This window comes from Halichoerus grypus, chromosome 8 (assembly GCF_964656455.1).
Source record: "Halichoerus grypus chromosome 8, mHalGry1.hap1.1, whole genome shotgun sequence".
Lineage (NCBI taxonomy): Eukaryota > Metazoa > Chordata > Mammalia > Carnivora > Phocidae > Halichoerus > Halichoerus grypus.
Genome location: NC_135719.1, coordinates 88,747,476 through 88,762,194, shown reverse-complemented (window position 1 = coordinate 88,762,194; position 14,719 = coordinate 88,747,476). Strand labels below are relative to the sequence as shown.

Below are 14,719 nucleotides of genomic sequence, written 5' to 3'. Positions count from 1 at the left end.
GTAATTGTTTAAAATTTACAGTGTTTGGCTTTAATTAATACTTCAAATAGTATTATACTTTTTCTCATATAGTATAAGAATCTTACAGCAGTATACTCCAAATATATCCCCCTCATCTTTTGTGTTGTTTTCATATATTTTATTTTTATATATACTATAAATCCATAATATATTGCTATTATTTTGTATTTAGACAATTGTCTTTAAGGATGATTAAAAATAAGATAATAAGTACTTTTTAAAAAGATCTTATTTATTTATTTGACAGACAGAGAGCACAAGCTGGGGAGAGGGGCAGAGGGAGAGGGAGAAGCAGGCTTTCAGCTGAGCAGGGAGCCTGACGCGGGGCTCAATCCCAGGGCCCCAGGATCATGACATGAGCCGAAGGCAGATGCTTAACTAAGGTACCCAGATGCCTCAAGACAATAAGTACTTTTTTTTTTTTTTTTAAAGATTTTATTTATTTATTTGAGAGAGAGAGAGCGAGGGCACATGAGAGGGGGGAGGGTCAGAGGGAGAAGCAGACTCCCCGTTGAGCAGGGAGCCCGATGCGGGACTCGATCCCGGGACTCCAGGATCATGACCTGAGCCGAAGGCAGTCGCTTAACCAACTGAGCCACCCAGGCGCCCGACAATAAGTACTTTTTATGTTTATTTTTATTTTAACCATTTTCAGAGATCTTCAGTTCTTTGTATAGATCAGTTTCCATCTGGTGTTCTAGTCCCTCTGCCTGATGAATTTCCTACAGCATTTATTGTAGTATAGTCTATTAATAAATTCCCTCAGCTTTTGTAAAAAAAAAAAAGTTTTTCCTTTTTTTTTTTTTAAAGATTCATTTATTTGAGTGAGAGACAGCGTGAGTAGGGAGAAGGGCAGAGGGAGAGAATCTTCAAGCAGACTCTTTGCTCACCACGGAATCTGACACAAGGCTAGATCCCACACCCATGAGATGATGATCTGAACCGAAACCAAGAGTTGGATGCTTAATCAACTCAGCTACCCAGGTGCCCCAAGTTTTTCCTTTTTGAGTGTTATTTTCACTGGCATAGGATTCTGGATTGGCAGTTTTGTAAATCTCAGTACTTTATTAATGTCCCTCCATTGTTACATGCCTTACATAGGGCAGGTCTACTGTAATTCATATTTTTGTTATCTGTATGTAATGTGAATTTTTCCATTTACTGCCTTCAAGATTTTCTTTTTATCTTTGTTTTTCCAGCAGTTTCAATCTGTTATTTGTTTTTAAAAATCCCACTTGGAGCCTTCTGAGTTCTGCGAATTTTCCAATTTGATACCTCCCATTTTATCAAGAGAATTCTTAGCAGTTATCTCTTTAAATATTTTGTCTGTCCCAGTGTTCCTTTCTTCTTCTGAGATGCCAATTTATTCCCAGCTCTTGCTTGTGCATGTGCACATATGTGTGTGTGTAACTTTATTCTTGTCCTTCAATTTGGGTAGTTCCTATCTCCCTATATCCAAGTTCACTGATTCTTTCTTCATCTGTCAGGTTTTACTGATGAGCCCAAAGGCATTCTTGATCTGTTACTGTTTTTTTTCTTCCAGCATTTCTATTTTATTTGTTCTCATGGTTTCCATCTATCTGTGAAATTCCCCATGTGCTCAAGCATGTTGTCCACATTTTCCATTAGACCTTTTAACATATTAATCATAGACGTTCCTTATTTGATAGTACAAACATCTGAGTCATCTGAGTCATCTTTGTGTCTGGTTCTGTTGAGTGCTTTGTCTTTTGATAAAGGGTTGATTTTTCTTGCTTTTTATGTCCTATAATTTTTAAATATTGTTTTTTTAATTATTCTAGTATAGTTGAAATACAGTGTTATATTAGTTTTAGGGGTACAACATGGTGATCCAACAATTCTATATATTACTCAATGCTCATCATGATAAGTGTAGTCATCATACAAAATTATTACAATATTATTGACTATATTCTCTATGCTGTACTTTTAATCTCTGTGACTTATTTATTAACTGGAAGTCTGTTTCTCTTACCTTTACCTATTTCACCCATCCCCTACAACACTCCCCTCTAGAAATCACCAGTTCCGTCTTTGTATCTATGAGTCTGTTCCTGTTTTCTTGTTTGTTCATTTGTTTTGTTTTTCAGATTCCACATATAAGTAAAATTATATAGTATTTTTCTTCCTATGACTTATTTCACTTAGCATAATACCTTCTAGGTGTATCCATGTTGTCACAAATGGCAAAAAAATCTCATTCTTTTTTATGGCTAATATTCCATCACACACACACATACACACACATCACATTACATCACATCTTCTTTATCCATTCATCTATCAGGGGACACTTAGGTTGCTTCTATATCTTGGCTACTGTAAATAATGCTACAATAAACATAGCAGTACATGTACCTTTCAAGTTAATGTTTCCATTTTTTTTTAAGGTAAATACCCAGTAGTGGAATTATTGGATAGTATGATATTTCTATTTTTAATTTTTTGAGGAACCTCATACTGTTTTCCATGGTGGCTGCACCCATGTACATTCCCATCAACTGTGCATGAAGGTTCCCTTTTCTCTACATCCTTGCCAACATTTGTTATTTTTTGTGTTTTTGATACTAGCCATTGTGACAGGTTTGAGTTATTACGGTTTTGATTTGCATTTCCCTGATGATTAGTGATGTTGAGCATCTTTTCATGTGCCTGTTGGCCATCTCTAAGTCTTCTTTGGAAAAGTATCTAATCAGATCCTTGGTCTTTTTATAATCTGATTGTTTATTTTTGGTGTTGTTTACGTTTTGGATATTAATCTCTTATTTAATGTATCATTTGCAAATATTTTCTCCCATTTGGTAGGTTGCTTTTTTGTTTTTTGATGGTTTCCTTTGCCATGCAAGAGCTTTTAATTTTGGTGTAGACCCATTTATTTTTGCCTTTGTTTCTCTTGTCTGAGGAGACACATCCATAAATACATTGCTAAGACCAATGTCCAAGAAATTACTGCCTATGTTTTCTTTTAGGAGTTTATGGCTTCAGTTCTCACATTTAGGTCATTAATCCATTTTGAGTTTATTTTTATGTATGTGTAAGAAAGTGATCCAGTTTTCCCAACACCATTTATTGAAAAAAACTTTTTGTCATTGTATATTCTTTCCCCCTTGTTATCATAGATGAATTGACCATGTAAGTATGGATTTATTTCTGGGCTCTTATATCCTGTTCCATTGACTTATGTGACTATTTTTTTGTGCTAGTACCATACTGTTTTGATTACTATAACTTTGTAGTGTATCTTAAAATCTGGGATTGTGATACCTCCAGCTTTGTTTTTCTTTCTCAAGGTTGCTTTGGCTATTTAGGGTCTCTTGTGGTTCTCTAAGAATTTTAGGATTATTTGTTCTAGTTCTGTTGTCTTATAATTGTTTACACTGAATGCTGGACATCATGTGTAAGATAGTAAAAATGGAGGTAAATAGTATTTATGGCTGAAAATGTGCATGACTCTTCTTTTGTCAGAAAATGTACAGGTCTGAGTTAATTTAGTCAGGAGTCATCTTATTTAGGTTTTATTGTTATGGTTACCTTCAGTACAGCACCGGCTTCAAATCCCTCTGGCATTACCTTGTGCCTAATTTGAAGGATGGGTTGCTCTACTCTTAGCTTTTGACCTCTCTATTCATAGTCTTTACCTCTCCTCCACCAGTGGACACTGCTAATATTTGATACTTAGTGCTTGCTAGCTTGCTGTGGGGCAGGGGATTCCCCGTTGTCTTGATCCAGCCTTAGCTCAGATAAGCCCTATGTCCCTGAATCTTGGTGAATGGGCTTTCTCAGTGATACCAACCCTCCCCTCAGTGATACGATGCCTTTAGTGGCCAGGGTCAGGATGACTTCCTGTTCTCCGCCATGATTAGGGGGGTTTCCTATTTCCTCTCCTGCAGTCATAATGGGTCTTCATCTGAGGACAGTTTTACTACCCTCCCCTAGTGACTTATTGGTGTTTGTTCCACAGGGAAGGAGAGTCAGGCAAGGTTTTGTGTTTTTCTTAAAGCATCAGCTACTCTTCTCCAGGCCTGTACTACTCAAGAAGGCTTTCTCTAGTCCCTTGCCCCATGCTCAATTCTTCTCTTAGGCACCCTGTGAGGTCCAGAGAGAAAAGCCTATGAGTGGATGCAAACTCCCCTCTGTTAACAGCTTCCAGGGGTTCTAATTGCTCTGTTATCCCACACTCAGTTTTTACCAATTTGTTAAAATTTTTCATTGGATTTTTCTTACGTGTTATTGTAAGGAGTTTGTCATCTCTTTCTTCTGTGTTTTGCCAAAGGTATATTTGCATCCTGTCTTTCCTTGAAGGGGTCTGTCTTTTCATACATTTCAGAAGATTTGGTTGCAGTGTAACTTAGGATATCTGGTGGGTTTAAGAAAAATTATGATTTTGTAGATCATACAGTTTTTTCTTGTTCAAAGGGTAGTATGACACTCTTCCTAGCCTTCTCCATCCTAAGCAAAATTGAGATTCTCTAGTAGTTTGTTGTTGTTTTGAATGTCACAAGCTGGCCCTAAAATTTATATAAAAATGAAAAAAATCAAGAATTGCCAAAACGTTCTTGAAGAACAACAAGCTGATGATAAACAAAACAGTGAATTACTGGTACAAAGGCAGACAAATAAACCAATGGGACAGAATAAAAGTCCAGAACAGATCCATAGAAACATAGACATTTAATTTACAACAAAGGTGGTACTGCAGAAAAGTAGAGGAAAAAGACAGTCCCAGTGGACAATTAGATAACCACAAGGGAAAAAAAAAAAAAAAACACAAAATACTTAAAGGCTACCTCACCTAATAACCAAAAAATAATTCCAGGTGGATTGTAGAACTAAATGTAGAAGGCAAAACAATGTTAAAACTTCTAGAAATTAATATAGGATAATATCTTCATGACCTTGGGGCACTCCACAAAAATCAATAATCATAAAGTAAAATAATTTGAATATGTTAAAATTAAGATTATTTGATTGTCAAAAAGACACCATTAGGAGAGTGAAAGACAAATCATAATAGAGTGGGAAAGACATCTGCAACATAGAGCTGACAAGGATTCATAAAACACTCCAACAACATAATAGAAAAATGGTCAAGAGATTTGACTGGACAGCACACAAAAGAGGAAATCTAATTAGCCAATAAATATATGTAAAGGTACTCAACTTCATTTATAACCAGGGAAATGCAAGTTAAAACCACAATGAGATACCACTAAACAACTACCAATAATTCCACTCCCAGAAATAACTCAACAGAAATTTAAGTATGGAATACCAAGAAAATATATACAAGAATGCTCAGAGCAGCACCATTTGTAAGAATAAAACATTGAAATCAATCCAAATATCCATCTACAGTGGAACAGGCAAGTTGGGTATATTCCAACAACATAATATTCTACAGCAAATAATATGAATAATTGCTTTATGCAACAGTAGACGTGGAGCTCAGAAACAATACAGAGCAGTTAATATAGGGCAAAATAAAAGCAATTAATATACAGCAAAATACTGTATAATTCCATTTAATATAAACTGCAAAAAATAGGCAAAACTATAATGTTGAAGGGTACAAGCTTAGATCTTATAACATCAGTATATGGTTAACTTTGTAAGGGGAGAGGGAAGCAATTATGAGAGAAAATATTGAGGCTTCTGTGATGTTGGTATTGGTTTACTTCTTACCTGGTTGGTAGTTACATAGGTGTCCACTTTGTAGACAACTGACCTATATATTTATGTCTCCCATGCTTTACTGTATATCTATATCTATCTATCTATCTATCTATCTATATATATATATATATAGTATACTTCATTATAACCTCCCCCTCTCCCCCAGAAAGCTTCTGGCCATTGGTGAACTTATTTTTTTTATTAGAAGTGTTTCCAATGGAGAGATGCAAGTATCTGAACTCTAATGTACTCTTTGGTTCTGATTTTCTAGGATTCTAGAATGATATTTGGTATGTTTTTTGGAGTGTGGTGATTGGGGGGGGGCGGATTCTTCCCCTGTTTGGAAGTGAGATACACAGAATTCAGATAAAGGTAAATAATATTACTATATTACTGACAAAAAGCTGGATTAGAGGATATGTGACCATAGTGGGCTACCAAATGCCCAACCCCGAAATTAGATGGACTTGCCCACCCAAGTCCAAGGCAGAGATGAACCGGTTTCCCTGTAGCCTGCCTCAGAAAGCTCAGGATCTGGCTAAAATCAAAGAAATGCAGACAGGAAGAAATTTACTCATAAGATGCATCACTCCTCCTTCCCTGGCATGGAGTGGGGCAGCTTGTCTTCACCTTCTGGAGAGTGGAATGGAAATTCTCTAAACTCTATGGAAATGTGAAGAATAAGGAATAAATATTACCCCTAACAACAGGCAGACTAGCTGTGCTTGACAGTCTATCTTTAAAGTCAGCTCTTTGAAGCTTAGCAAAGGCTGCCATAGGCTAAATTTTAGAACAAGTTTCATTCTTGCTCTTAGAGCTACTTTTTCTTCTTCCACTTATGAACCTGCATATATACTCGAACCACCATCTTTTCAGTGGCTTTCCTGGAAGCATCTGCAGAGACTTGTGGGCAAGGGTGATTTTACATGTAGCTCTTTTCTAAGTCATGTATTTATGAGAAAAAAAATGATCTTTCCCATTTCTCTATGAGATGTATTAAATTGGCACACAACCTTTAGTGTCTCTGGAGCTTATTTAAATCATTCTTTGTCTAGGTAAAGTTAAGCCTGGTTCAAGTACCTGCTTTTTGGTATTTAGAAGTGCTCAATGATTATTTACATTAGCCTTCTCTCAAAAAAATGATAAAAACAGAAATATATACAAAGTCATTTCCTCCTCACAGTGATGAAGGTTGATTACTGTGTATTCACAAATACTTTTATTCATGATTTTAATTAGCATGGATAATTTGGCCCAAGTCATTTCAGTTCAGGCACAGTAGCACATGTTTGTTTTATTTAATTAAACTTTTATTTTTATTTTGAGGTAATTGTAAATTCACATGCAGTTGTAAGAAATAATGCAGATTCCATTGTGCCCTTTTACCCAATTTCCTCCAATAATAACATCTTGCAAAACTATAGTACAATAGCTCCCAAGATATTGACACTGACACAGTCAAAATACAGAACACATTTCCATCATCACAAGGATTCCTTATGTTGCCCTTTTATAGCCACACATAATTCTCTTCCCTGTAACCCTCCCCCCTTAAATTCTGAAAACCACTAATCTGTTCTCCATTTCTATAATTTTTGTTATTTCAAGAATGTTCCATAAATAGAACCATATGGTATAAAAAATTTTAGGACTGGCTTTTTCATTCGGCATAATTCTCCGGAATTCATCCACGTTGTTACACGTATCCATAGTTTGTTCTTTTGCACTGCTGAGTAGTATTCCATGGTATGCATATATCACAGTTCGTTTGACTATTTGCCCATTGAAAAACTCTGTGTTGCTTTTGGCTATTACAAACAAAACCTCCATGAACACTCACGTAGTTTTTTTATGTGAACATAAGTGTGTGAAAACATGTTTATAATGACATGTAAGTCTTTGCCTAATTTTCTGGCTATTTAAGCCAGAGACAAAGCAAAAGATGTGAAGGTATTTGCTAAAGGTCACAGACTGCTTCTTTATCAACTAATGGTTCTTTTAAGTACTTGCAGCTTTATAACTATCTTGCTACCTGACCTTGGAAAGCCCCCTGAATTTCTCTGAGCCTCAACTAGACAAGATAAATGTTTTTCAAAGTGTACCGTTTGAAACATGAACTCCATGAAATGCTCCTAAAAGGGGAGAGGGGAGGGTTTCACGGTGCAGTAAGTTTGAGGGAAATGCTGAATACCATATTTCTCTTTTGAAATAAATGAATGCTCTTTAGTGTAAAAAAGGAAGGATCCAGTATCCCAGTGCCCAAGTTCAAACTCCAGTTCCAGCGCTTGCTGGAACAGTAACCTTCAGCAAGACACTTAACACTCCCATACCTCAGTTTTCTCATTTCTATAAAGTGGAGACAACAACAGTACCCCACTCATATGAATGGAAGATTAACTATAATAACACAAGAAAACACTTCATAAATTGTTACCTATTATTCTATTTCCATCATAATCAGAATCATCAAAATCAGTATAATCTTGTTAAAAATACACATGTCCAGGCCCCACCCCTGCAGATTATATTCAGTAAGTCTAGGATAAAGCCTGGTCCAGATGAAGCAGAGGTTTATTTATATTAAGAATGTGTCCAAGATAGTCCAAGGCAAGATTTAAATCTAGACCAAACTGACTGATGGAGAGTTGTCATACTTATATCAGCACACAAATTTAGTAAATCCTTTAAATGACTAACTCTGTAATCCCACAAAAAGAGCACAGTTCTTTCCTCAATGGAAGGTTGGGCTTCTAACACAAACTCATGATTCCCCAAAGGGTCGTTCATTAAAATAAAACGCATTTCTGTGCAGTTGGTACACATCAACTTTCAAAAAAATTCCTAAATGTAGCAGTTAGCATTGATACATAAAAATTTTATTTGTGAGTCATTGCTTAGCAAATCAAATCTGAAAATAAGACATTTCTTTAGAAATAAAAGAAAACAACTATGATTGCTATTATTCCTGTAGGTTTCATCACCACACTGCTATTTCCAAAAGTCGTCTTATGGTTAAGCACCAGGCAAATTTCCAGAACACTTGGGGAACTCACTCTAGAGGTGGTGGCAATCTTTTTACCACTTCTGCAGCAATCCTCAGGTAAGCTTTGGCCTGGAAAAGAAGAGACTCATTTGTTCTGTATTTCTCCCCAGCAGACATCAAATGACTCATGAACTGTTTGCCAGAGCTGTCTCCTGAACTGAAGAGTGAAAAGGCTGAGTGAGATGAGGAAATTCAGCAGTGAGAGGATGCTGTTGCGTACACTGCAGGTGTGACAGGGAAGAAAGGATTTCAGATTATTTAGAGGGCAAATACTTAGAAGGGGACTTTCTGAAAAAATATTTAATACCAGCAATTACTGTTTTTAAGCTCTAATTCCCATGTCAGCAAATCAGCAATCCAGTCTAGTTGTAGAAAAATTATATCCTCCTCTTCTGACAAATTGATATCTTGAGTTAGCTTTATCTTCGGAAAGCATCTTCTTCATCTCTCTGAGAATGGCATCCAGTACCAGCAGTGAGCGCCTCATAGGCTTCTTCACCTGCTGAATTTTGGGTACCAGGCAAGAATTCCTGGGATCAGTTGTTACACTCTTCACCTGTGGGATCCCCAGTGCAGCCGAATACTAAGAGCAACCCCCAAGCCACTGTGGGCCACAAACTAAGCCAATGCTTACATGGTCCAGTCAGAACAATGCTCATGATATTTGCATCTTAAAAGTTTTAAATAATTGCAATGCAAATATTATTTATTTCCCCTATCTTATCTATAAAAAGTAACTGTAAGACACAATAGTAAGATCTTCTAAAACCATTAATTTATATACTTAAGAGTTATGAATATACTACCACCACCACCACCACTACTACTACATCTACTATGACTGATAATAGCTAAAATTTACTTGAGCGCTTAATATTTACCAAGTATTGTTTCATTTAAACTCACAGCTACCCTAAGGGATAAATTCTGTCACTAACCCCACTTTATAAAGATAAGGAAACCAAGAACCAGAAAGGTGAGTGGTCTTACCCAAAGCATTACAGCTAATATGGGATGAGCTGGTCTTTGAACCTAGGCTGACCAACTCTGACTCTGCATGCTAAAAGAACTATTTGAGGTTTGTTTACCCAGACTTGAAGAAGTGTTTTAAGTGTGTTTCACACATTTTCACTTTTAAAAACCATGCTTGAGCCCTAACAGCTGAATTATGTTTTATTCTACCAGATAAGAGCTAAAATCTTACCTACGAGTTCATTTAAAAAATAAAAAAAAAAAGAATAGTTTTCAAAATATGAATAAAGCCTTATTTTTTGTATCAAGTACCTACTCTACCAAGTACTTTGCATAAGTAATCTCACTTATGTAAAACAAGCATCATCAACTCAACTTGGATAAAGCAAACAACTGGGAGTTGTTTGCTCAAGGTCACAAAGTCAGTAAGTTGGAAAACATTCAAACCTGGGTCCACCTAACTCCAAAGCCTAGATCCTTCTACTACATATTAAACAGTAAGTCCAAAGTACAAGCAATTTTAATCATAATGTTTTTATCCAAAAAATGGTTTCACTCTCTGTTATAGTTAACAGAAACAACAGTTTTGTTTAAAAATGGAAATAATATATACTTCATAAATAAATATTTCTCTTAAATCTAGTGTGCTGACTTTTACCCATGCATCTTTGTAAATACCTTTTATCTCCTATTAGCTTTTCTGAGTGTTTAAGCCTAAAATTTTTGTGATGAAAAATGTAAAGTTCACTAAAGCAAGCTGAGAGAAGACCATCATTCTAACATCTTTAAATTCTTACTTATGTTAAATTAGAGACATAAACCTATCAGACTACACAAAATATTGAATGATTCCAGAATAATCAAATTTGCTACATTTAACCTCTGCTTTTTTTTTTTTTTTTTAAGATTTTATTTATTTGACAGAGAGAGACACAGAGAGGGAACACAAGCAGGGGGAGTGGGAGAGGGAGAAGCAGGCTTCCCGCCAAGCAGGGAGCCCGATGCGGGGCTCGATCCCAGGACCCTGGGATCATGACCTGAGCTGAAGGCAAACGCTTAACGACTGAGCCACCCAGGCACCCCTTAACCTCTGCTTTTTAATGAACTATCTCCAAGCTTAAACTTTCAATATATCACACTCGAAGTACTGGTTAGATTGTCATTTGCTAAGAAACCACTGAAAGTGCTTAGTTTCACAGTTTCAATGTCTACGAAACTGTTGAGATTGAATTTTTTCAGCCAATGCAGTATCATTTCAACAAATACGTTTTGGTTCTTATCATATGCAAGTTACTGTTTTGGAACTCTGCGGGACATAATGATACAAAAGGAAGGCAGAATAGCTCACTTGTGAAGAGTTGATGCTCTGAAATCAGACAGGCCTGGTTTAAAATCTTAGCTCCATCATTTATTAGCTATGAGGCCTTAGGAAAGTTATTTAATTTAACCCTTCTAAGACTCAGTTTCCACATCTCTAAAATGGCTGAAGTAATAGTATCTACCTCAAAGGGTTTGGGGGAATATTAAGTAATAATAAAATATGTGCAGTACTGGCACAAAAGAAGCAAATATTAGGGCTGCTATTATTACTATTACGTCCTCAAGTAATTTACAATCTCATTGAAGAGCTCCTACGAACATGTACTCGTAGGTACTTCTCCTGGCTGAGGAACAAGTAAACTAAATCCCTCCCTTTTGTTTAATCCATAACTAGCAAAAAGGCAAATATGTGTATCATATGTAAAAAATATGATTTCAATTTCTCAAACTGTTAATACTCTCTTTTTTCATCAGCTCAAATATATATAAAATAACACTTCTATTCGAGATCTTTTATTGGGCTATCCAGAAGCATGGATAATACAGCTGGATCCTATTTGTCTGCTCTATATTAACAAGTTAAAGGAAAGGGATGGCAATCAAAGTTCAAGAAGTTTTATAGAGAACTTTTTCCCTTTGTCTTTGTTTTTAAATATTTGAAGTTCTGCTTTATCATACACAGTCATTTCATATTAAGATTATAAGGTAATAATTTAGAAGTTCTAAGATAATAAAGTTTCCACTTATATTTGAAAGTCTTTACCAGGAATACCTTATAGCACACCTTTCTGTATGCCAATATTAAGATTTTTTACCTGATAACAAAAGGATGAAACCACAAAATTATTAGTCAATCATGGGTCCATTACTTGTGTCCTGGACTCAAGCAAAGGCAAAAGGCAGATAAAGTTGAATTAGCAATTATAATCACACAAACAAGAGGCAATGCTACTGAATTTACGAGTTCTGAATCCTAAGTGTCCACTTCCTCTCCCTTCCTCTATGGCTTTCTCTGGCTATTATATACTACTATTTTCGGAGTTTCAATTATTCCCCTTTCGTTAACAGTGCACATGTTTAGAAGGTTTTGCCCAATGACTGAGGAGGCAGCAGCTTGCTGATGCTTTTTAACTGGTGCTGTAACTCCTTCCAGCTTTTCTGATGATGCCTTAAATCAGCATGAATAATATTTTAAATTAATCACTATGACTATAGTATTTGTGTCCTCTGGAAGTTAAATGTTACTGGAAGAGTGAAGTCCCTAATGCCCAATTTTAAAAGATCTGCAGTGCAGAGAATGACAGCCCTGGAATCTGGGGTTGGGAGGAGGGAGTGATGGAAAAACAGAGAAGATGGAGTTAGAAAGAAAACAAAAAGCTAAAAATGAAACCTTTACTGATTAATAATTTTACTTGTAGGTCAACCCCTAAAAGCAAACAATAAAAAGTGTTGATCTAAGGGGCCAATGATTAACAATTTTATGAGTTCAGTCCCATTAACTTTTGCAGAAGTTTATCATGTTGGCAAGTATAAACTTTATTCTTTAAATGAAGACATGCAAGTAGAATGGGTATTAAGCTTCCACAAATACAACAGAATTTGCTGAGAGGGCTGTGACTAGCTCCTGTGAGCATATTTCCATTGGTGTTCAAAGGGGAAAAGGGAAGGGGGTTATCAAGAGGCAAGATTCATCACAAGAGTAAACAGAAGGATCCTGTGATATGAATAGGAGGCAAACTGGAAGCTAGTCTAAATATACATCATAGACACTGAACTAATCTTGCTATTTATTAGAAAGGGAAGCAAGTACTGCATTCAGAAGAAAATGTATAGAGTTAGGTGTCCAAGCTGTGAGGGGAAATAGCCTGTAGCACTATCTTGGACAGTTCTTCACTGTAAATGAACCTCTGCTTCTTCATCTGAAAAATGGAAATTATTATACGTATCTCACAAATGTGTTATGAGACTCAAATAAGATAATGTATTTAATGCACCCAAGTATTGTACTACCTCTTAAAACAAATTAAAGAAATCATAGCTAAGATCTGGAAGGTGATATAATGGAAAGAGGCCAATGTTTGCAAGGAAAAGACTTGTCTATTAATCACATTTTACCATTTATTAGTTCTATAACCTTGGGAAAATTATTTAAATTCCCTGCACCTCAGTTTCCTCATCTGTATAAATGGGGACTATTTATACATTGCATTAAGTTGTTGTGAGCATAAAGTTATGTAAGTAATATGTCTGACAGCATCTGGTACGTTGTAATTGCTATTATTATTAGGAGAATGATTACTAATAATGAATGTCTGTAATCTAAGAGGAGGAAGTAATAATTTCCATGGAAACAGAATAAACACAAGGCACTATTTTTTTTTTCCTTTTCATGGCCATGTCTAAATCTTAAAATTGCTCAGAAGTCTTCATATTTAAGGTTGACAATCTGGTACATGAAATTCTCACTACTTTTGCCGAGACCTCACCAAATCAAATCTAGCACAAACTACAAAGGGTTAGGCTGTCCTCGTTCTCATAAATGTCAGCCAGCAACAGTAAAATAATAGATCTAATGTTTATGCAAATGTAAATGAGATTTTAAAAATTAACTCCAAAAAACTACACAAACATACTGTTTAGAGTTTTAAATCATACTATCTTTTGATGGTTGCTATATGTTTTCTCTTTTATTACATTCCTTTTACTTCTTTTGAGAAATCTCAAAGAAAAAAGCAATAATGGATAGGTGGGGAAAATATTAAAAAATCTAAACTCGTAATTGATATAATCTTGTAAGTAATTATTCTTAGTCATAAGAAATCACCATAGAATGTCTTTAGTCTGTTCTCGGGAGGCATTTGGAAGTGTGTAATTAAAACACACTCGATTTGGGGGTGCCTGGGTGGCTCAGTCACTAAGTGTCTGCCTTCGGCTCAGGTCGTGATCCCAGGGTCCTGGGATCGAGCCCCGCATCGGGCTCCCTGCTCCGCGGGAAGCCTGCTTCTCCCTCTCCCACTCCCCCTGCTTATGTTCCTGCTTTCGCTATCTCTCTCCCCGTCAAATAAATAAATAAAATCTTAAAAAAAAAATAAAAATAAAACACACTAGATTTTCATACAACTTTAATCCACTACATAAAATACACCTATGGTAGCTGGACTGCCAGACTTTAATTAGGAGAGTAATAAAGGGTTATGGTTTTTGCTTATCTGAAAGATTTCTAAGAAAGGCTGAAAAGGAAATTTAACATTTACTACCTATGTCAGAGAAAAGAAACACAGTAAGTGCTATACACTACACACTATTTCCTCAGAGATCATATCCCCAGCAACTCAATCACCTATACCATAACTGTGGACTCTTAAGAAAGGGAAAAGACCTTGGGCTCCTAAAAGAGAGAACTCAAAATGAAGGTACTTAACTTATCCAAGATTCCTGACTGTCGGTTTTACCCTTACTTTATTTACAGCTTTAATCAACCTCAGCTCTTTTATTTTCTAGTTCACATAAGATTAGAGAAAGGAAGGATGGAATGAAAATAGTAGTAGTTAGGGATAGCCAAAATAATAGTACTATAAAGTTATACCCATGAGGTAAGGAAAAACAAAAAGGAATAATTATTAGAAGGCTGACTGGGGCTTTTCAGCAAAGGAGCACAAAAACTACATC

The 14,719-nt window shown here is 35.9% G+C and overlaps 1 protein-coding gene across 8 annotated transcripts in view; it reads right to left on the bottom strand.

The window, feature by feature from the left end:
• Positions 1–4,694: 4,694 nt before the first annotated feature.
• NUBPL (NUBP iron-sulfur cluster assembly factor, mitochondrial) overlaps positions 4,695–14,719 on the bottom strand; it is a 215,709-nt gene continuing 205,684 nt past the window's right edge. For 6 of the 8 annotated variants that reach the window (XM_078053541.1, XM_036123228.2, XM_036123233.2 and 3 more), the window contains one exon: positions 4,695–8,827. In XM_078053541.1, the coding sequence (XP_077909667.1) occupies positions 8,765–8,827 (63 nt within the window). In that variant the 3' untranslated portion in view covers positions 4,695–8,764. Of the gene's footprint in view, positions 8,980–14,719 lie in introns of all 8 variants that reach the window. The other 2 variants (XM_036123229.2, XM_036123234.2) reach the window with 1 other exon arrangement.